At 40.3% G+C, this 22,972-nt stretch overlaps 1 protein-coding gene across 1 annotated transcript in view; it reads left to right on the top strand.

Moving 5' to 3' along the window:
* GRK5 (G protein-coupled receptor kinase 5) overlaps positions 1-22,972 on the top strand; it is a 223,437-nt gene that overhangs the window by 112,988 nt on the left and 87,477 nt on the right. The window contains exon 3 of the mRNA XM_084633433.1: positions 21,675-21,787. Within this exon, the coding sequence (XP_084489559.1) occupies positions 21,675-21,787 (113 nt within the window). The remainder of the gene's footprint in view (positions 1-21,674; positions 21,788-22,972) is intronic.

The following is a 22,972-nucleotide window of genomic DNA, read 5'->3' as shown; positions in this document are numbered from 1 at the left end:
AAGGAACTGTAGGTTTATTCAGGGCATGTCCAGGTGTCCGTGAATGTCATTTTATATGGCAGGTTTATTTTTAACAGACATAATTAACTCAAGAAGCTGGTTCCACTTGTTATATTTTTAGATAGCACTCTGGTCAGTTAAATGAGGGAAACCTTATTACTTCCTCATACTTGGATCCTAATGAAAAGAACAAGAACAATGGTCTTTTAGGGGCAAAAGTGAAATGAGTGATATGTTTTTAGACACTCAGCACTGCGTCTCAGAGACACACATTCTTACCTAACGTATCAGAGGTTAGAGTTCATGCCTGTGGAACTTGTTCCTCTATATATTCTGTTACACAACGGAGGTATTGTATTGGCATTTGCATAAAAGGTACCACCATTGCCCATGCATTTAATGTATTTAGTCACTAAACAAGATGCAATGACATGTTTGAGACTGGATTTACAGCACAGATAGAACAGCTAGTCAAGTGCAGAAGCAAAATGTCTGTTCTATTGTGGACTGTTTACGGTGCATCTAATTCTGTGCCCCCAACTCACACTGAGTAGCACCTCTCTTTGCAAGTGGTCCAATTAAAATGACAGCATCAGACCCTGGAATTATGGCATGCCTCTTCCAGGTTGGGTTACTACCCTGAAACCTACAGCATTTACCTCAAAGAGAGAGGAAACTAATAACTAGCCCATTAGAAGTACTGCTAAAAATTACTGAAAAATAACATTTATATAAATACCATAATATTGCAATTTTCAGCTCCATTATTGTGCCAGAGCTAGAAACAGATATTCTGTCCCCATTACACAGAGGTCATTCCCATCTGTCCCCATTACACAGAGGTCATTCCCAGATATGTAGTGGGAGCAATGCCCTTTTTGCTGTCGCTGCTGGGGCTGCAAGATATTGAACCTTAAGTGTATCACTAGTCTGGAACTGAATATTGTCAGTCCAGCACCTCTGGCCAATCTTACTTGCAGGGGTGATTACACATGTGTGGGGAAAGAATATTCTTAGGGGTGGTTTGTTTTGTTTTTAAATGGCAGCTGTTTGTGGCCCTTATTCAGCCAAGCATGTGCTTAACTTTAGACAATTACTTAAGTACCGCTGATGTCAAAGGGGTTTAAGTGCTTTTCTGACTCAGTGACTGAAAGCTTTTCTGAATTTGGAATATTAGAAACATAGCAGTCCGCGCAGAGAGCAAATGAGAGATCAAAGTGTAAGACACAAAGTGCAAGATGCAGTTTTTCATGTGGCTATCACCATCACACACCTGGAGTGTATGTAGAGGAGTTTCAGAGTAACAGCCGTGTTAGTCTGTACTTGCAAAAAGAAAAGGAGGACTTGTGGCACCTTAGAGACTAACCAATTTATTTGAGCATAAGCTTTCGTGAGCTACAGCTCACTTCATCGGATGCATACTGTGGAAACTGCAGAAGACATTATATACACAGAGACCATGAAACAATAGCTCCTCCCACCCCACTCTCCTGCTGGTAATAGCTTATCTAAAGTGATCACTCTCCTTACAATGTGTATGATAATCAAGTTGGGCCATTTCCAGCACAAATCCAGGTTTTCTCACCCTCTGCCCCCGCCACACACAAACTCACTCTCCTGCTGGTAATAGCTTATCCAAAGTGACCACTCTCCTTACAATGTGTATGAAAATCAAGGTGGGTGAAAGCTGGTGGCATGTAGGTAGGAATAGCGGTCAGTAGGTTTCCGGTATAGGGTGGTGTTTATGTGACCATTACCAGCAGGAGAGTGAGTTTGTGTGTGTGGTTTTTGGGAAAAAAAAAAGGGGGGGGGTGAGAAAACCTGGATTTGTGCTGGAAATGGCCCACCTTGATTTTCATACACATTGTAAGGAGAGTGGTCACTTTGGATAAGCTATTACCATCAGGAGAGTGAGTTTGTGTTTGTGGTTTTTGGAAAAAAAAAAGGTGGGGGGGTGAGAAAACCTGGATTTGTGCTGGAAATGGCCCACCTTGATTATCATACACATTGTAAGGAGAGTGATCACTTTACCAATTTACACTAACCAATTTATTTGAGCATAAGCTTTCGTGAGCTATAGCTCACTTCATCGGATGCATACTGTAGAAACTGCAGAAGACATTATATACACAGAGACCATGAAACAATACCTCCTCCCACCCCACTCTCCTGCTGGTACACACACAAACTCACTCTCCTGCTGGTAATGGTCACATAAACACCACCCTATACTGGAAATCTACTGACCGCTATTCCTACCTACATGCCACCAGCTTTCACCCACCTTGATTTTCATACACATTGTAAGGAGAGTGGTCACTTTGGATAAGCTATTACCAGCAGGAGAGTGAGTTTGTGTGTGTGTGGGGGGGGGGAGGGCGGAGGGTGAGAAAACCTAGATTTGTGCTGGAAATGGCCCAACTTGATTATCATACACATTGTAAGGAGAGTGATCACTTTAGATAAGCTATTACCAGCAGGAGAGTGGGGTGGGAGGAGGTATGCATCCGATGAAGTGAGCTGTAGCTCACGAAAGCTTATGCTCAAATAAATTGGTTAGTCTCTAAGGTGCCACAAGTACTCCTTTTCTTTATGTAGAGGAGCACACCTAATGCAAAAATCCTACTTTCATGCAACACTAAACAGTGAATGCAACAAATAAGACTCCTGCAACCCTGTGAATATAGCAACCTTCGCACATCCTTTATATTTGGTTTAAATATATTTAGCAGAATGAGTATTATATGCAGCTACACATTTAAGAAGAACTGGAATATGTACAAGGGGGAGAATTAGCTTTGCTCTAGGATCTGTAATTTTTGCATTTCCAACTTTAGCATTTTGACTGTGCAACTTTAAATGTTTTAGGAGCATTATTTTTAAGGTATTTAATTTCCTTGATGGGATTAGGGTGAGCAGTATATGTGCGGGGAGCAAGGGACAGGAGGGAAAAACTGTCTCCAGTTCCATAGCTAATAGGCACCAGGTGGCCAGGGTTGATATTTGAATAGATGCCACAATGCTTAGAGCTATGGATGCACTTTTTAGTTTTAGAAATCTAAATAGATAATCTGCAGATTGTCCCAAATTACCAACACACTGAGGCCATAATCTTGCCTGCTTTTGTCCCCATTGCAAGCACATAGGGCTTGAATGACAGTGAAAAGGGTATAGTTCTGCTGTGTTTGGGGCAGGACGTGGAGACTGTACATAGGGGGTTCTGCTCTCCACGGAGTGTGCTGCAAAGATCCTTTTTCTACAATAGCTCAGAGGAAGACGGGGGTAGGGGAGTGTGGAGAAAAGGGGATTAGCCAATGAAGAGTGACAACATGGCTCCATTGAGCAAAATCTCTGTGTAGGAAGATGACCAGGGCATGGAGCAACTTTGCTGACACTTCCCATGCTGCGGGAGGATTCTGTCATCCTACCTCACAACCCCTACAGAGAAGCCTGCTTCCTGTTTAATGAGGTGAAATTCATTCCTGTGTCAACACACCATCTATTGTAAGGAACTATGTGATGCACAGGCTTTGTGTTGGTCATTCCACAGGTAGTTCTTGGTCAGTATGTGCTACTTCCTGCATTCCCTCCTCTCCTCTCTCTCTCCACAAATGAGATGAGTGGAAAGCAAGATGGGGAGAGGAATACCATGGAGATTGCAAAACATGCTGGGGGGAATGTACTTTTCCATGCATTTCTTGCTTGCTGGACGGTACATTCATCTTTATCTGATGACAGTATTATATGCCACGTTGTGCTGGTAGCCAGGCAGCGACCCAAAGCAACAAATCCAGATGCCAGTGAAACTTTCCATTGACTGAAGTGGGGTCAAGGATAGCAATAACTCACAATTTGGTCTCTTTTGAGGCCACAATGCAAGGCTTTGTACAATATTTTAAACTGGAAGTTACTAAAAAAAAATCTGTCAAAATATTATCGATAACTTTTACTACACATCTATACCAGTGACTTTTCATGACTTAGAAAGAAAATGCATTAGTTCCTTACTGACATCTTATACTTTACCCTTGTTGGCAAATTACAGCAGTGATCCGTGGTTCAGCCCCAAATGGCCTTTTTCTTAAATCAGGATCCAAGGCCAGATTTTATAACATATTGAGTCCTTACCAAAGATTAAGTAATATTGAGAGAGAAGAAAATCTTAATATGGAATATCCATAGTGCAGGGATGGAATGCATTTCTGAGATATAAGAGTGTGAAATAATTTTAAGCATTAATAAAGATGAGGATTAATAATTATTATAAACCTATAATATGAAGAATATTTTAAAACATCCTAGTCGTTCTCTCTTCTGAGCTCCTCACTGAATCCTGCCCACCTCATATCTGTCAAATTTTTATGGTATGGTCACTGGGGCAGACACTGTCTGTAGTTGCCATTTGAGTGCCTGATTCTGCCTGTGTTACACACATTCAGTGACACCTTATTTTGCAAGCAGTCCTGCTGAGATCAGTAAAACCTTACAGAATAACTCAGCATAAGGAGGGCTGGGCATGATTGGGCCCTTCACAGATAATACGTAATAACTTGTTATTCCAAAAGCCAAAATCTCTGAGGAATGGTTATTATAGGTGGGGCTGGTAGCACTGTGTATTATTAAGGTTAAAAGAAAAGGAGGACTTGTGGCACCTTAGAGACTAACCAATTTATTTGAGCATAAGCTTTCGTGAGTTACAGCTCACTTCATCGGATGCATGGTTATTAAGGTTGTTCATTATAACCTTCCCGTTATAAAACCCTGTTTCAGTTGCCCCAATGGGGCATTGAGGGGGCAGCTGGGATGGTCTCTGGGATCTCAGTTCAGGTACCCAGACCTGGATCTTGCCCTGAGCTGTAATTGCAGGGAAAGTCCTGCTCAGCCCTGGGCTGGAACATGCTCTCAGTGTTGATGGAGTCTTCAGAAAATTTAGCTTCTAAAATCTAAGAAATATCACTGAGCATGTACCAAATTGTGATTTTTCTAACTTAGCAAAATATGGGAAGATTTCTACTGTAAATGCCACGCTCTGCCAAATTTCAAGGCCCTGCTCAAAGCATGGGGGTGCTAACGCTTTTGAAAGAAAGGTCACCAGCATTCTTTAACATGGGCAAAATAATATACTCTCCTCTAGTCTCATTCTTGTAACAGTTGCACTGTTTTGGCTGAAATTTTCCCAAAATATCCAGCCTGAGACAGACACTTGATGGGCCAAGACAGTATGGAGGAGGAAACTGCCTGCTTCAGATGTGGTTGAATTCAAACGTGTGCATGATTTCTGATGTGGTCATTAATTGTGTGTTCCTCATTTTCTGTGTGCCTCAGTTGGGGTGCTGGGGTCTTCAGTAGCAGAAGTGCTGAGCAGTCACAGCTGCAGATGAAGTCAGTGGGAGCTGTGCTTTGAACATATAACATGCTAAGTAGAGTGAAAAATCAGGTCCTAGGCATCGGAAATTGGACACCCAATATTACTGGATAGTTTTGAGCTTAATCTCTCTGTGCCTCAGTTCCCCATCTGTAAATTGGGGAGATACCCCCCTCAGCTCACAGGGATTTTGTGAGATGAAGCTTAGTAACATTTGTGAAGCACTCAGATACAATAGTGATGAGCCCATTGAAAAGACCATCAGGAAAGTTATAAATTCTGTCTTCAGAGCAGGGTTTGAATAGTGTGCTGTAAATAGTGCCCAGGGCCGCCCATTGAACAACAAGGAGAAAACAAAATATTAAGTAGCTGCTCATTTAGTGAGCACCATTCACCCTGTTCAGTGAATGAGGCAGAGGTCCTATGGAAAAAATAGTATGAGATCATGTAATTAAAAACCACATTATAATGCATAAGCACAAGGGGGCCAAATCAACTTACACCAGCAGCCTTAATGTAGGCATTCCTAATTTTGGAATGCTTGACTTGCAACCTTCGTAATGTTATTTTAACTTAGCAGATATTTGGTGTGTAATTGCAACTAAAATAACTGGATAATCTAGGAAAGTGACATAAATGTAGGGCAATAGCTGAATTCTTTCTTGCTTAAACTGTTACCAAGAAAATCATTGCTGTTCCCTACCCTTTGGTGAGCAGTTTTGTAATATTTGTTGTCTGTTTTCATGTTGCAGTGGCAGTTTGCATTTTTCCTGCAGGCGGAGTGAATTCTGAAATCCAGTGGCTTTATCCAGGAGCTACTTTATTTGATGTGGCATGCAAGCAGCAGGGATTTCCTTGTCCCTAGTTGGAGAGCTGCCTACCTTGCCTCTTCCATGCAAGTGGGATGAAATTAATCAATGTGGGTTTCTGTGGCAAGCAATGGAATTTTCAACCACTGCACAGTCAGGGGCCCAAAGATTCCCCAAAGGGCAAATAAAGAGAAGGGGAGAAAATGCATGAAGGAACAGGTCCTGCCAGCACATGAACGCTAAACTTGAGAGTATCTGAAAAGTTAGGTGCAGAGTGTAAATAAGCATGCATACCCAGTACTTCCATGGCAGGTATCCCATACTTTCACTGACCTTGGCAGCATTACGAGGATAATATTTTTGCAAGAATAAACTGCTCTTGAACAATGTCTCTAATGTTTCAGTGTTGGCACAAATATGCTTTCCTTTCAGATCAGGCGTGCGGTTCTTCTTTTTCCACCTCAATTTTTTTCTTCCCCTTGCACAAACATATTTAATGTGGCCAGTGAAAAGGAAATCCTAGTTTTCATTCAAGTTCAGGGACTTGCTTGATGGCTAAGAAGATAGCACAGATCGGTTCCTGCATTCTTGCTCCTAAATGGATCTTGGAGTGATGTTCATGTTCCATTCTATTCTGTTCTATTTGGATTGTTCCACCTCCCTGCTGTGGAATCTGCAGCCTGAGTTCATGCAACCTCTTAACCAATTAAGAGGAGACTGCTTGTTCTAAATCTCTAGCATAAATTTTTAACCCTCCCACCCCTGCCCTACCCAACCCGTACTGGTCTGGAAACCCATAGTAAACCAAGCTAGCAACAACTGTTTATAAACAGCATGGTTATATCTGTGGTAAGAATGGATAGTAAGATTTTTTTCTGTGTTTTTAAAGGCATTCAACAAATTCTAGCTATCTAGAGTCTCTCAATGATGTCTGTCACTATAGTATCCAAGCCTGTATGAAACATTACATATCCTTTCCTCCCCCAATTATCTTCATCCAGGGGACAGTGTATTGTGCACTGTTCACAAACCATAGATAGGCTCAGAAGAATTCAATTTTTTTTGGTAATTTTGATGGAAAATATGAATGTTTATTTTCAAGCATTTTTTAGTTTTTATCTATTTACATTTTCACAGTTGTACACAATTAGGAATATTCAGCTTTTGTTGTTTTTTCGATTTTTATCGATGTAAAATTTTCATAATTGTGGGAAATTCTGGGGAGTCAGACAATTATTTAATGGCAGTAGACATTGAGATTCAGAAAGTTACAGCTTTATAAATTGTTAAAACACAAATTGTCAACATATACAAAGTAAATCTCTTTAAATCAGCAAATCATACCTGTTCTTACTGTTCATTCACTCATTCATTTGTAACCAGCCTAATTCAAAAGTCTAAATCACTAGATTTTGACTCTAATAAGTCTCAAGCAGCATTTTTCTTACTGTGCCTCTCTGTACATTTTGATAGTCATTGATGGGGACATGTTGTTGTAGGTTTGTGTGTGTGTACGATTTCCTTCAGCTTGAGCTCCCTAATTCCTTAAATTCGTGCAATGGCCTCCTATCACCAGGAAGGAAACCAGGATAATGAAGTACAGTGTACACACACTAACCCCCACTCCAAAAGAACCAAACTATAATCTAGAATCTGCACTGAGTTACTGGCACAAAGCTGGCATAACTGATCATTGGAGGGTCACCCTCCCCAGCCATAGAGCAGTCCTGGTGTCTCCTACCTCGCTCTACTCCCTACTACTTGTATAAGTGCTGTACTGGCAGCAAAGGGGGCATGCCCATGACTCTGTTATGCCTGTGACTCTGTTACGCCCATGTCTCTGTTATATCAGACTGATCCTTGACTGCCAGCAGACATTGTAATTTAGAGCAGACTTCTGGCTGCTCTATCATATGCATGGGGGTTGCCTGACACACAGCATGCCTGTTTTCATGAGCAGTGCTGTGCACTCCACAGCCTCACATTTTCAAATAAATGAATGGCATTTAGCCACCCAACTCCTCATTAAAGTCAAACCTTATGTGTATATGAAAATGTAGATATACTGTAATAGTGAGATAACCCCACGTTTCTCCTTGCTCAGTGAAACTCAACAGTTTACATGAACAATGTAAACACATAAGTGGGCACACTACACTTCAGGGAACATCAAATATTCTGAAACCATTGAGGTGGTTTGCAAATAGCCATGCCCTTTTGTGCAGTGATCCTATTATCATTGCCAAGCTATGTGGGGTAAGGCTGGGTCAGCACTTGGATGGGAGGCCTTCCAGGGATGCTTAGGAGGTGTAAGGCTGGTGATTCACTAGGTGGTACTTCCCTTAGAATCAGTAGTACCGCATGGGGCATTCAGGTGTTGTCTTTCAAATGAGAAGCAAATCAAAGCTTCTGACCACTTGTGGTGAGTTAAACATTTCATCGCACAGTTTACAGAGGTGGGGGTGTTAGTTAAGCCTGGAGTTCTTGTCAGTTTCCTGGCGGGGGGGGGGGGGCGGGAATTATAGTCTGTCTACTGAAATTCCCTTGGTTGTTTTCAGGGGTGAAAATAACTTAAAGGATTTACTGGTACTCCAGAGTCCTGAGCAGGGGGCGTGGCCTCGACCAGAAGAGGCGTGTCCTCAACGGAAGAGGCGGGGCCTTTAAATACCTGGGGCCTTTAAATCACCCCCACAGCTACCAGCTGCACAGGCAGCTGGGAGCCTCGGGGTTCAGGGGCGATTTAAAGGGCCCCGGCTCTGGCCGCCCCACCGCAGCGGAGCTCTGGGCCCTTTAAATCACCGCCAGAGCTCTGCCGCTGCTACCCCGGGGTTCTGGCAGTGGGGATCGGGTGGTGCTTTAAAGGGCCCGGGGCCCTTTAAAGCGCCAGCCTGGGGAAGCTGGTCCAGTCCGGCACGGCATACTGGCTCTTGCTGGTACACCGTACCAGACCATACAGGCTTACTTTCACTTCTGGTTGTTTTGCTCATTACTGTATGCCTCTGCGTAGCATTCATGTGTGTTGCTAAACAGTGGCTGCTTTTCAGTGATCCCTGTAAATGCTGTAGCATAAGAATGCACAGCATGTTGAGATGTTTGGGGATGAAAGGCGCTATATAAGTGTAAGAGATTCGTATTACAATATGAAACTAAACCAGGGAATGGAAGAAAAGAATGAAAGGAGATAAAATGAAGAATAAGAATTAAGAGCAGCTTAGAAAATGTATGGATGATCGCTGAGAGGGAAACCATTGTCAGTTTCCTGAGATAAATCAGCTTTCATAAATACATGAAAGAGGTTCCTCGTAAAAATACACTCTCTTTTTAGCTCTCTTTAATATTGTTCAAGGTTTCTACGTATTTGGACACCAGCCACTGAGCCCTCTCAATCCATCACACTGTTCAGTGAAGGGAGGAGCTTGGTACTGCATACGTCTGTTAAAAAGGAAATCAACATACTTTCCGTTAACAGTCCCCTTTAGCACAAGTTCCTCTTAGTTTCTTCTGAGTTTCCAAATGACTTTTAAATAGCTTTTCCACTGTTAATACCAATTTTACCCAGCATACCAGCGCCTTCACACCCACTCAGCTGGGGTTATCGCTCAGCAGGAAGTTGAAGTGGAGAGAGAACATAAATTAAGCTTATGTCAGTGTTCCGATTACAGAGAGAGACCTTGTTTTTCAAAAGCATTGGTGTTAACTTGTTAAGATAGGTATCTGTTAAAGAGTGAAAATTATATCCATTTCTTCAAAACTGGTGGAAGGGATTGATTTTTTTAAAAAAAAATATTTTACAGTGTGTTACTGGTTGTTTGATTAATATAATTATTGGGTTTGTTTTTCAATAGTTTTTAGTTTACTTTAAAAATAAAAAGATGGGAGCAGACAAATGTTTTTTAAAAAAAATTTGCCATCTTAAGACTGTGGGGTTTCATTAGTTTGTTTGGGGATTTTGAGTGTGTATTTCAAAACCAGCACGAAAGAAAGAAATCTAGCAACCAGGGAGCAACTAACAGAATCTACTATTTTGTTAAAAGAATCATTAATGAAATGGCTAAGATGTTTAAAACTTGAAGTGGCTACTGGATAGTATGCACAGTAACTATTTTACATAAGGAATTTTATTATATGCACAGTAGAAACTTATATTGCTTATACATGTGCATTGGCATATTTCTTTGCCCATTGCACCGTTATATAGATCTGATGAAGGTTTAGTCTAGACTGATTCAGAAGGCATAGAGTGGTTTTACAGAACTCTTTTTAGTGTTAAGAAAACGATTCACAAGATGTCTCCTTTAGTTTCCTGGAACTGGGATGTTTATTTTGTTCTGTGTACAACAGCAACAGTTCTGTAGAATTCATAACCTTAAACATTCAAATTACAACTTTTACTAAATTATTCTTTCAGCACGTATTACTCAGGATATAACCAGGACAACAACTAAATAAAAGTACTAAACAGAAAATAAGTTGGGTATTTCAGTCAGTATCTCTAGGACCAGACATAAAAGCCCCAAGGTAAAAGACAAACTCACTAGCTGCTTTAACTACTACATCATAGGGATAACCAAACCTTAATTCCCTACTCCCAGGGACACCTCTAGAGTCTGAGGTGACCTTTCATATTTCTTTGGGGGAATTTTTCAATCCATCTGTCCTTGTGGCTCATACATTGTTGGGCATTGTTTAAGAAGACAAAAATTGTTTTCCTAGCCAAACTTAAGTGTCTATATCAGATACGGTTATCAGGGAACGGCTAATTGTTTCACAAAGGCTATAAAACATTAACCATGTTTGTGTCAACCTGGCTGGGGGGAGGTATTCTATGCCAAGGCGGTTGGTGTCATGGCCTGCTAATGGGGATACACAAAGGGAATGCAAATGTCAGTTGTCCATTCAGTAGCGTCCCAACCAATCACATAGGATCCATTCTTGAAGCTTTACTGAGACCCCCTCCCCCCACCCCGGCATGGATTCAGTGACATATGTTTATAAAGGGTGTGATTTACAGGAAGAGTAGCTGCTTCTTTACTAGTCGCTTGGATTTTTGAGCTAACAAAGATGTGAAAAAATATACCAGCTCTTCTCAAGTTCATTGACTCCATTAAATACCCTAAATTCTAATTTGTAACAAATGTATTCCTAAAATATAGGATTTGTTTAAGAATGGGATAGATAACCATTAGATGAAAAGGTTAAAAAAAAGCCAAATAAACATTGCTTACTCAGAATATGGATACCCAATTACAGGTCACCTCCCATACATTCTCATCACAGTTAATGCATAGCTGGGAGAGAAACTGAGTGTTTTATTCATTTAAAGCTGTGGTTCTCAACCAGGGGTATGCACAGGTCTTCCGGGGATAGAGCAACTCATCTAGATATTTGCCTAGTTTTACAACAGGCTACATAAAAATCACTAGAGAAGTCAGTACAAAGTAAAATTTCATACAGACAATGATTTGTTTACACTGCTCTATATACTATACACCGGAATGTAAGTAAATATTTATATTCCAATTGATTGTTTTATAATGATATGGTAAATATGAGGAAGCATTTTTCAGTAGTAGTGTGCTGTGACACTTACGTATTTTTATGGCTGATTTTGTAAGCAAGTAGTTTTTAAGTGATGGGAGACTTGGAGGTACACAACACAAATCAGACTCCTGAAAGAGGTATAGTAGTCTGGAAAGGTTGGGCGCCACTGATTTAAAATGTGCTTGCCAGAGATGGACAAACTGGGCTTGATCCAAAGCCCTTTGAAATCAGTGGAAGTCTTTCTATGGTCTTCCATGGGCTTGGCATCAGGCTCATTATTTGTAACTAACAATTTATTCAGCTGGTTCCCCCCCCCCTTTTTCCTGTTCACAAATAGTTGGCAAGCAATTTTTTTTTGTTCATGATTCAAAATGGTTTGAATATTTCATATGAACAAATTTTCACATTTTTTTATCTGCAAAAATTACTTTGACTATACAGGTTTCATGTAACAGCCGTGTTAGTCTGTATTCGCAAAAAGAAAAGGAGGACTTGTGGCACCTTAGTCTCTAAGGTGCCACAAGTACTCCTTTTCTTTTGACTATACAGTATCTCAATTCATTATTTGAGCTGTGTGATTGGTCACCTAAGTCACATGGTAATATTTATGGTCATCCAATCAGGGAACAGAAGTTTTATAGAGCAGAGGAGGGCTGGAATAACTCAGAGGGATTTCTAGCACTGCCATTGACAGATGTACTTGTCTGTCCATGTCCACAGCCAATACAGACAGAGGGGCTTCATTAAGTTGAAATATACATGCTACCACACAATTGCTGGATCCCAGGGGCTACACTCCCCTGCCATACCACTTGGCTGTAGTCCTGACACAGGGATGGATTATCAGATGCCTTCCTGCCAACGAAGTGCCACCACACTCTCAACCCCACTGATGTTTCTGGTGGTGGTGGTGGCCGTACAACTCCCACAACACGTCATTTGCTTCGCTGCTGCTGCTGTTGCACGTTACAGAAAAGTGGGGAGGGGTTAGTCATCCCTCCTGCTGTTCATCCAAAGCCTTTCTCCAAAATCAACAAAGAGATTTTTATAAACGTATAAACATTTCTGCTGCAAATGCTCATGCAAACGTATTCATGCAGCTGTTTGTGGGATTCGACTTTCCACAGAAATTTCCCTGGGGAAAACCACCACATCTGTTCACAGGAAACAAATAAAAGGGACCCCCATACCATTGCAGCAAATGAAATTGTGGGAATTTTCTGAAGTATTCTCCTAACCATTTTTTTTTTTTTGCACTATCAGCCTAGGTCTAATGTTTGGAACATTTTATCTTTAGTGTAGTGCTTCTCTAATGGATGGAGTCCATGCATATAGTGTAACACAGTGAAAACTGAGGGGCTGGGGGGAGAAAAAGAAGCTATACAAAGCATTATCTGAATAAATGAGATGATTAAACATCCGAAGATCATATTTGTTTGTTTTAAAAGAGACAGTTGACCAAGCAGAGAAAATGAAATTGGCAGGACTTGAAACCAGTTTGAAGTAATTCCATTGTCACAAATAAACTTAATTATATTAGTATTAATTAATTAATTAGTGTAGTCTGCATCAAAGCAACACCCAATCCAATGGGGTTGGTTGTAGGTCTGTCAGAGTCATAAAATCCCACATACAAGGGGGGAAATAGCTCAGGCGTAAAAATGTGCTCCAGGCTGGAATTTACTATACACTGTCTGGATGTTTTAAAGTTATACAACTGGGGAGGGGTGAGGGGCAGGAAGAGTGCTTGAGTAGCAAACTGAAAACGATGGCAGTTTAAAATAAAAAATATTGCAAGCCTTTCAACTGTAGCGTAGTCTAATCCATTTTAGTATTTAACGTAAATAAAAATAATAAATGGGTGAAGTATTGAATTTTAGAAAATGTGTGCTTTTGTTATTGGTAAAGTAACTCCTTTCCAAACCTTATTTTTAGGATTGGTATTATGCACCTATGCAGTACAGACATTGTGCTAATCTATATACTTGTTAAGATAGGAACCATGGCCCAGATCCTCAAAACTCCCTAACACCCTTAGGAAATCAAAGGGAACTAGCACTTTTGAGCATCTTGGTCCATGTCCTTGTTTTTAATCTCTGTAAAGTGCATGCAAAATGATGGTACAGTATAGATAGGCTTGTCAGAATTCAATTTTTTTTATAATTGTAATGAAGAATATCAGATGTTTATTTTCAAGCCTTTTTTAATTTTTATCTATTTTAAATTTTCACAGTTGTACAAAATGATGGGTTTTAAGTGATTTTTTTTTCTAATTTTATCAATTTAAGTGGTCACAGTTGCAGGAAATTTTGGTTGGGGGGGTCGGACAATAATTATTGAATAGCAGTAGACATTGAGATTCAAAATGATAACACTTTATAACCGTTAAAACACAAGCTATCTACATCACATGTCAAAAGATGCAAAATAAATATCTTGAAGCAGAATTTTTCTTATTTTTCCTATTTTTGCCAATTTTGATGATCATAGATGGAAATGGTTCGTCATCAATTTGTGTATGTGTATGATGAAATCAACATTTACCAATAAAAGTGTAATCCTTCCCAGCCTACATGTAGATGTTCAATATAAAAAGAGATCTGTTGTGATCTGTTGGGCTCAATGTCTGCTCTATGGATTTGGATTACAAGTAATTAGCAAGGAATTTTAAGACTAGTAGCACAAGGGAAGGGTGAGTTCTGAGGATCCAGTTCAGTTCTTCAGAGAATAAACACATTTTCCTCCTTGTGCTGCATCCGTTGTTATTCTTCAGGCCTTATTATACTGGACCTTAAATCCCCGGCACTAGCCACTCCTGAGTGATGTGCATCTCAACTCAGGAACATTCACTCATCAAAGTATTCCTTAGAACTGAGTGAGCTGGGGCTGAATCTCTTCATCTTCCTAGACAGTCACCACTGTCTATGTTGGTTTCAGGCTAGCCAGAAGCGGCATGCTTATAGGAGGGTTTTCTCTGAAAGACAGTAGCACTTGAAACAATATTAAGTCAATCGCTCCTGAAGAAATTGAGTGATAGATAATCTAATCTATCACAGTTATGTGGTCCTATTACCATAGTATCTGAGCAGTTCACAACCTTTAACATATTTATCCTCACAACATGCCGGTGAGGTGGGGAAGTGCTATTATCCCCATTTTGCAGATGGAAATATTGTGCGCCACTGAGCAGTGAGTGCAGCATTATCTGTAGTGTCTGTCTATATTCAACAATTATAATGTGACTATCATCATAGTTTCTGAGGATTTCCTGGGTGAACTGAGTTATAACTTTTTCTCCCTCTTGTGTTCTCTCTTTAAAATGACTAGATTAGGGTGACCAGATAGCAAGTATGAAAAATCTGGACACTTTTTTTTTCCCGAGGGGGGGAGTATAATTTCATATATAAGACACTGCTGCTATTTTGGGACGTCTGGTCACCCTTGTTTAGATCTGATTCGCTTAGTTAATTTTTAGGCCAGGATTTTCAAAAGTGACTAGTGATTTTGAGTGCCCAGCTTGAGACATCTTAAAGGGGCCTGTTTTTCAGAGGGCGAGTTCTCAGCACTGTCTGAACCCGTAGACTGCCACATTCACCCGATGGTAAAACAGGTGAGACCTACGTTGCATACCCACTAACTTGCCTGCAGTATTCCTCCTAAGTCACCAAGCAAATGATTCTCTTCCCACCGTAAATACTTTTCCAGCAGGCAGAGCTGGGGCAACAATGCCCCTGCCTCCCCATTAAGAATAAAATACTCTATGAGCCGTGGAACTGTTTTTCAGAGATAACAATGCTGAACTCTTGTATGGTGTTTTTCTTATTGCAGATTGCAAATACATGGCTCCCCAGTAAGCCTTATGCAGCTCTCAGATCTATGGTGATAAAGACCAGAATAGAATCGAACAGAATAATTGGGGGAGCCCTTGTGTAAATGAGGCTGAAGTTGGCTCTTTAATTTGGAACACAATGATGGTCTTTTGTAGTGAAACACATTTATTATAGGAGATGAAATCCCATATTTTATAGAATGTAATAGCTGGCATTCCAACTTTGCACTTTATTCTAAAATATAACAGTAACACAGACACTGTTAATAATGCAATCAAAGCATTTCAGGCCCTTTTAAATCATGCACAAAGAAGCCTTTGATAGGAAGCAACTTTCATCACCCTCAAAGACTGGATGGATTAGTGTGCTCTGTTTATATGTAGGTAGTTGTAATTTCACATTCGACTGGAGAAGGGCAAGAATAAATTATTGCAGGTAAGCACTAGTGTTAGACTTACTGGTTTTAAAAGGAAAAACATATTTCTTTTTAAAGTGTCTCTAAATGGGGTTATTCAGTGTTGTAAAAGGTACTTTCCATTATTATGCTGATGGTACACATAACAATTATGTTTATATTTTAAAGCACTCGTTCTTTTTTGGATAAGCAAATAGTATATTCCTTTAACATTTAATTTATTTCCTGCTTTTGTCATTTTTTTGTGCTTTTGAGAGATTACATTTTGTAAGCAACGTTGGGCAAAAAATGGAGGTGATTTTTGTTTTGCAAAACCTATTTGGGGTTTAGGTTTGCAAAACCAAAACAAAGGGCAATTAGGATCTATTTTATATGAACCATCCTAACTTTGAGTAGGGGACAGAGCTGTTGGCTGAATGGTTCTGGTTTTACCCCATCTCTAGATAAAAGTTCCACGCATGCCTAAGCTGGTTCAGAAGCTGCATATTGTTCTGACATGTTTCAACACCTTGGGAAAAATTTGCAAATTTGGTGTGATCTTGCAATTTACACTAGACCTGAAAACATCAGAATAATTTTGTCAGCCTAATGTCATTATCCCTCTCCAACTTTTTAGTCCTTCCCTAAAAAACAATAGAATCTGTATTGCAAAGATTAAAAAAAAATCCCCCAATCTCCCTCCAAAGATGTTGAGGCCCTCTTTAGAGCTGGTAGAAAATGCTAATTATGTTGCATGAGATTTGGGGAAGGGGGGAAAATGCATTTTCTTTTACCCAAAATCAAAATCCATTTATTTTTATCAGTTTTCAAAAAACAGTTTTGATCATTTTTTTCAGTGTTACCCCACTTCCCCCACCCCCCCAAATAAACCAACAACCCCCATATTTCATTAAAAATTTTACCAAAAGTAAAACAATGTTAATGGAAACCATTTCATTTATTTATTTATTTACAAAAAGGTTGACCAAAATGAAATTTTGGAAATGGGACTATTCATGTGCTTAAAGTTAGGCATATACTGTTAAGTACTTTGCTGAATTGGGGCCTTAATCAAAAGACCTATTTTATAGAAACATCTCCCAGGGAACAAGCTTAGCCTTATGACAGTGAACAGTAGTGACCTCCGCTTTTCAAGACATAATTAGCTCAATGAAAATGCTGTTGGCCAATTCCAAATGTTCAAGTGTTGTTTAACGTATGGAACTCCGAACTCTTAATATAGAAATTACCAAATAAATGTACAATAAGCCTGGAGTGAATATAATTTATCATCTAGTATTTGTTACAATATTTTATTTAAAGAAATCTTTTCTGCCATCTTTTTAATAGCCTCCTCTATTAATCTGGACAGTTGCTTAATTGGGATGATAAACAGTTCACTGGCAGGACTACTGTATTTGCCAATCTCTAAATAAAGAAACTGAAAGGTTAAAACTAACTGACCTCCTATAGTTTTCACCCCTCCCTTTTTAAAGATCCATTCTGTCTGTGTGTGACCTTGCAGGTGTTAAAGCAAAAGTCTTCCAAAATGGGAGGGGCAGTCTGCTTGCAGAATTGTTTTAGTTCCACTGCGTCATCACAAACATATGGTTTCACTTCCAAATGTTTAACATTTCCTTCCATTTCCTCAGGAAATCATTCTTTCTGTTTTTTAAACTTTTGAAACTGGATGGATATCTTTATTGGCAGGCATACAGAAAATGACACAATAATTAAACCCCGTCCAAGATAGGCTTCTGATCATATGATCTGCCCAGCGATCTGTCTTTTCCCTTCCTGGCTGCTAGTCTGTAGTCAAGAATCTGGATGTGCAATTACAGCACAGCTTGCATTGGTTTTGCACTTGTTTAATATAACAAAATTGTCACCTTCTGGGCTTAAGCTGAGACATATGGTTTCACTTCTTAATTCAGAACATGGTCCGTTTATCCCAAAATACTAATTCAGGCCAGAATCCTGCAACTGACTGAGCAGGGTCAACTGCAAGATCAGGGCCTAGGGGAAAAAAATTATATCACCTAAAAGGAATGAAAACAATTACACCATTTATTTATGTTACCTATCAAATATATCCCGTTTTTTATCAAAGACAGACTGGCTCCAGGGAACTGGACTTGAGTCTTGTGTTTAGCTGGTGTTATTGCTGGTATTTCCTTTTTCCTCCTTAAGAATGGGTTAACATTCTCATGTGCTGGCCATGTTATACAGCTATAGTAGCAGGTGTGTGTTCATTTATTCTTTATTTTATATTATCAATAAAAATAATGTTTAACTTGCTTCATAATGTTTTCTGTATCTTGCATGCCATAATGTCAATCTATTGAATGTATGAGTCTCATAGATCATTCAGACAATATATATGCTCCAATACTAGGCTTTAATGATATTATAAGCATTTTAGGGTGAATGTTTCCCATACTATCCTATTTTGACAAACTTTAAAAAGCTGCATGTATTTTTATACTATAAATAATTATGCTATAGATAAAATAAGGCTCTATAAGAAGAAACATTTAAAATGCATCAAATGTTTACGTATATGTGTACATGTATGCTGCATTTTATTACATTGATTCACACATTTAATCTATATTAAGAAATATTACCTTTCGCGCTGTTCACTTTACATTGTCTTGGCTTCAGAGCAATCATAGTAGAGTTTGGGACTTTTAGAAGGGCTCGATTCCTAATTTGGGGAAAAGATGAGTGACACAGAGACTCAGGATGTTTTTTCTGAGTGTACATGATGCACAATAAGTACACAATTACTGTTAACCTTGAACTGAGACAGCAAATGCAGCAAAAGGTTTCTATGTAATTCTACCTTCAGAACTCCAGCTAAACCTCATTCGAGGCTCAGCACATTTAGTTTGCCACAGGTCTCTGTTTCTACCCCCCTATTGCATTGCAAATTCCTATTGAATTTGCTGCCCACTCTGATCCTGGCCCAGGAAAGAATTTAAGCACATGCTTAAAGCGCATGCACATATTTAAAGTTAAGCACTTACTTAAATGCCTTGATGGATAAAGGCTTGTGCCGGGTCTCTTTCAGCATCACTGTTTTCCAGGTGTCGTCATCCCAATCCATACTGGTATTCTCTTTATGCCTTTCTCCCTACCATCTGACTTTCCTTCCCCTTCATCTCTTTCTTCCCCTTTCTATTCCAATCAAAGGATTCTCATTTTTGTGTCCTCACTTGAATTGAGCAAGTTCTGCTTTGATTGCTATTGCTCTGCATGTGTCTTCTCTCTAGAAACCTACAGGTTTGAGCTGCAAAACCATGCAGCGCTTGAAAGGGCCATTATCAAGGCAGTTAGGCCTAAAATTCAGCATTCTGACTTTCTCTCAGTATATGCCTGTGTCATACTGTTCCATGCTGCATACCCCAGCCAATACAAACACACCAGCACCACAAGTTGTTGTTAGTGGGTGGTCCAGAGGACAAATTAAGATTAAAATAATGGGCGGCTTGTATAAGAGGCCCTGACAGCTGGCCTGCCACCTTTGGAGTATGCCACCGCCGCCAAAAGGGCACCCTGGCCATGGCCCCACCCATGCTGTGCCCCGAGGCCCTGCTCCCATTCGTCCTTTTCTGCCCAAAGCCCCGCCTTCACTCCCCCTCTTCCCGTCCCCGCACCACCCACATGGGGGCCAGAGGGGAGGGCGTGAAGAGGCATGCGTGAGTGGTGAGCGGCTGGCTGGGAGGTGGGTGGGGGGGCCTCGGGGAAGGGGGCAAAGAGGCACGAGAGGTGGGTGGGGGTGGAGAATGGGCGGGGTTCCAGGGGGAGGAAGCCAAGCAGGGGCAGGCCTTGGGGTGGGATCATGGTCCAGGCACGCCCATTCTCCCCAAATGGAGGAGTCACACGCCACCCATGATTAAAATAACGATACGCCATTCACTTTTGGGTTCTTGGCAAATATATGACTATTATCCAACTCGTCCAGTATCTTGTCTCTGATAGCCACCGGTACCCGATGCATCAGATCACAGGCACTGACTTTTGGTTTTGTTGGTGGGTGCCCGTTTCTGCCACATCCCCTCCATGTGAGCGGTGGGAGGAGCCTCAGGGAGAAGATGCTGAGCAAGGGTGCGGCCTCGGGGCAGAGTAGGGGGTAGGACCACTGTCTGTGCCAGGGCCCACAAAAGATTAATCCAGCTATGCGGGTGCTGAGCACCTCCTCTTATTTTTTGATGGGTGCTTCAGCCCCAGAGCACCCATGGAGTCGGCACTTATGCATCAGAGGATGATGCAAAAAAACCTGCAATCCATACGCATGGGTGTATGCAATCACTAGACTTGTCACCAGCCCCTACATAGGAGGTGGAGGGTGTTTGGTTCCCCCTGCCTTTACAACCCATGCAAAAGATGGCTGTAATCTGGCCATATGTGAGCAATTCCAAAATCGGATATATATTCCACCTGGGGCTTACATCCTGTTATTGCAGGGGATGGGCATGACAAAATCAGCTCTAGTGGGTAAAAACCCTGTTGTGGGTATGTAGAATCTCCGTCAAATGGACGGTTCATTCACAGATTCCAGTGTTCACCTATGTTTTTTTCTACTAGTAGAGGGTGGGGGAAATAAACGCACAAGCTACTACAGCTGTAAGATAAAAGTAACCCAGGCACTGACAACTTGTGTGGGTTTTGTATGTCTGTTTGCAGTGTTATATTATGTGTTTGGAAGTGAGTTGTTTCCATAATAACAGTGACTGCCATATGGCAACGAGGAAGGCGGTGAAAAGAATGCTTAAGGGAACACAATATGTTGTTTGACATTTTGTGTATTTTTAAAGCAATAATATATCTTAAGTGTGTGCAGCAGCCCCATGCTAACTAGTGTTTAATGCTGATCTTGCAAAGCTAACATTTGATACCAGCTGGTTTATACTTGAGCCATGTCAATTTGTGGTACTCTTTCTTTTTCCTCGTTTTCCTTTTAAATATTGATTCATAAAGTGCTTTTCACTGTAGTCACATGGCTGTTCAGTGCTGTACAATGATGGAACAACAATTAAAAATACAATAAAGCAGTAGGTGAAATAAACTTCTAAAGGGGGACGTCATGTGAAACTCAATCTCATCAGTAAGATATTGTATGTGCAAAGCCCTTGTTACTGCCAATGAACAGATAACACAGATTTTTAAATACTTTTAAGATATATATACCATAAATACATGTATATTAGAGAAGGGCTTTAGCCACAAAGTCAAACCCTAATTTTCCCAGAGTTTAGCAGCATTCTGACCTGTATTTAAATATATGGGGAACTGGGGATAGGGCTATTGCAAGTTCCTGTTAATTCCAAACATTGATGCAACTGCATGTGCAAATTCACTTTTTCAAGGCTTCTGGTAACTCTCACCTGAAGGTTCCCCCCCCCCCCTTTTCGCCACAAAGGTAACCAATATGGGAATTGCCTTCTCTGATTCTATATAACTCCAGAAATGAAAGGTCAACAATTGTCATCTTATCATGGCTGAATGACATGAGCGAGACTTTTTGCCTGCACTAGGAGTGTAGAATTGAGCACGTGCTTGCCTCGTGGGTCCTGTGTTTTTGGCTTTGATTTCCCAAGGGGGGGTTATGGTTTGGAGTCCTTTTACTGCGCTCACTTGTGGTGTTTTAAAATTGTAGCCAGCCCAAAACACACACAGAGGATCTTCAGGTTTTTACACTCTTTTTTTTCTTCTTCTTTTATTGCCTCTAGATAGAGATTATTACAGTTTATGCGACAAGCAGCCAATTGGAAGGTTTCTCTTTCGGCAGTTCTGTGAAACTCGACCGGAGCTTGAGTGTTACATTAGGTTCCTTGACTCGGTGGTAAGTTAATTCTTCTGATATTTGCAGTGCTTTATTGCACTCTGTTCCTTGGTAATGAACTTAAGAACATCAGTGTAGGAGTACAAAAAAATAAACCATTGTTCTTAAGGAGTAACATTCTCTACATGAGCACAAAGATGTGAGCCTTTCATGTATTAGGCTCCTACAGAATATTTGGTTTGTCACCATAAATATCTCTATCATGTCAATAGTCAAAAAATTTTTTGCTCCCTCTCCAGAAGCTTCTTCTTGATATCCAGCAATCATTGTAAACCTTGACTATAAAATATATTGGAAAATACAGGGTTTTTAATATTATTGAATTGACATTACTGATCCAATCCTACTTAAAAAGGAAAAATTTGTATTGGTCATCTGTGAACTCAGTGTAAGAGAGTGTAAGATTTTTTTTTAGCTTGATAGACATCATAAAAAGAATGTTAATGCTATTTGACCAAAATCTTTGTGTAGACTCTGATCCTGGGATTTGGTGGCACAAACAGACTGCTGAGTCCATGCAATGTATCGCAAGATCAGGATCTCATTAAACACAGACTCTTTCTTTGGCTTGTTTATACAATATAAAACGGGATGGCAATTGGTTCTAAGTGTAGTGTGTTAGATTACCATGTTGCCTTGCCTCTGTAACAAACGATAAAGCAACTTTTAGCAATATGCCTTCTTTCATAAGCAGGCTCAGAAGTGCTCTACACTCTGCTTAGAACACAGAGAGACATATGTGAAAAATGGCCTTACAATTGCACCCACCACTTTTCATGTCTCTGTTTTTGCAGATGCACCAATATGGATTTGCATGCATCAATGCATTTGCACGTGCATCGGAGAATTGCACACTCAGACTCTTAGATGTGAAGGGTGGTGAGTGCAGTTTTAGAGGTCAGATTGCAATCTCTTTGATCTCTGGGTTCACCACTTGCAAATACATTTCACAGTTTCCTCATGCTACGGCAGGTGCTCACCTGGCTGAACTTTCAGATTGCTGAGTAGAGTGAAAAAAGGTTACAAATGCCTTTAAGAATATATCCAAGATTGACTGTTATGCTGTATCTCTGTCATAGGAAGACAGTGAAGGAGCCAAAATCATTATTTTTCAATGGAAAGTGTAGTGCCTACCTCTAAGCATTCTGTGACAGTAGCCATCATGCAGTTGTCATAGACTAGCTA

This window comes from Lepidochelys olivacea (genome assembly GCF_965140295.1).
Source record: "Lepidochelys olivacea isolate rLepOli2 genome assembly, chromosome: 7".
NCBI classification, from domain to species: Eukaryota; Metazoa; Chordata; order Testudines; family Cheloniidae; genus Lepidochelys; species Lepidochelys olivacea.
The sequence above is the reverse complement of the archived record's forward strand: the minus strand, read 5'-3'. Positions and strand labels throughout refer to the sequence as shown.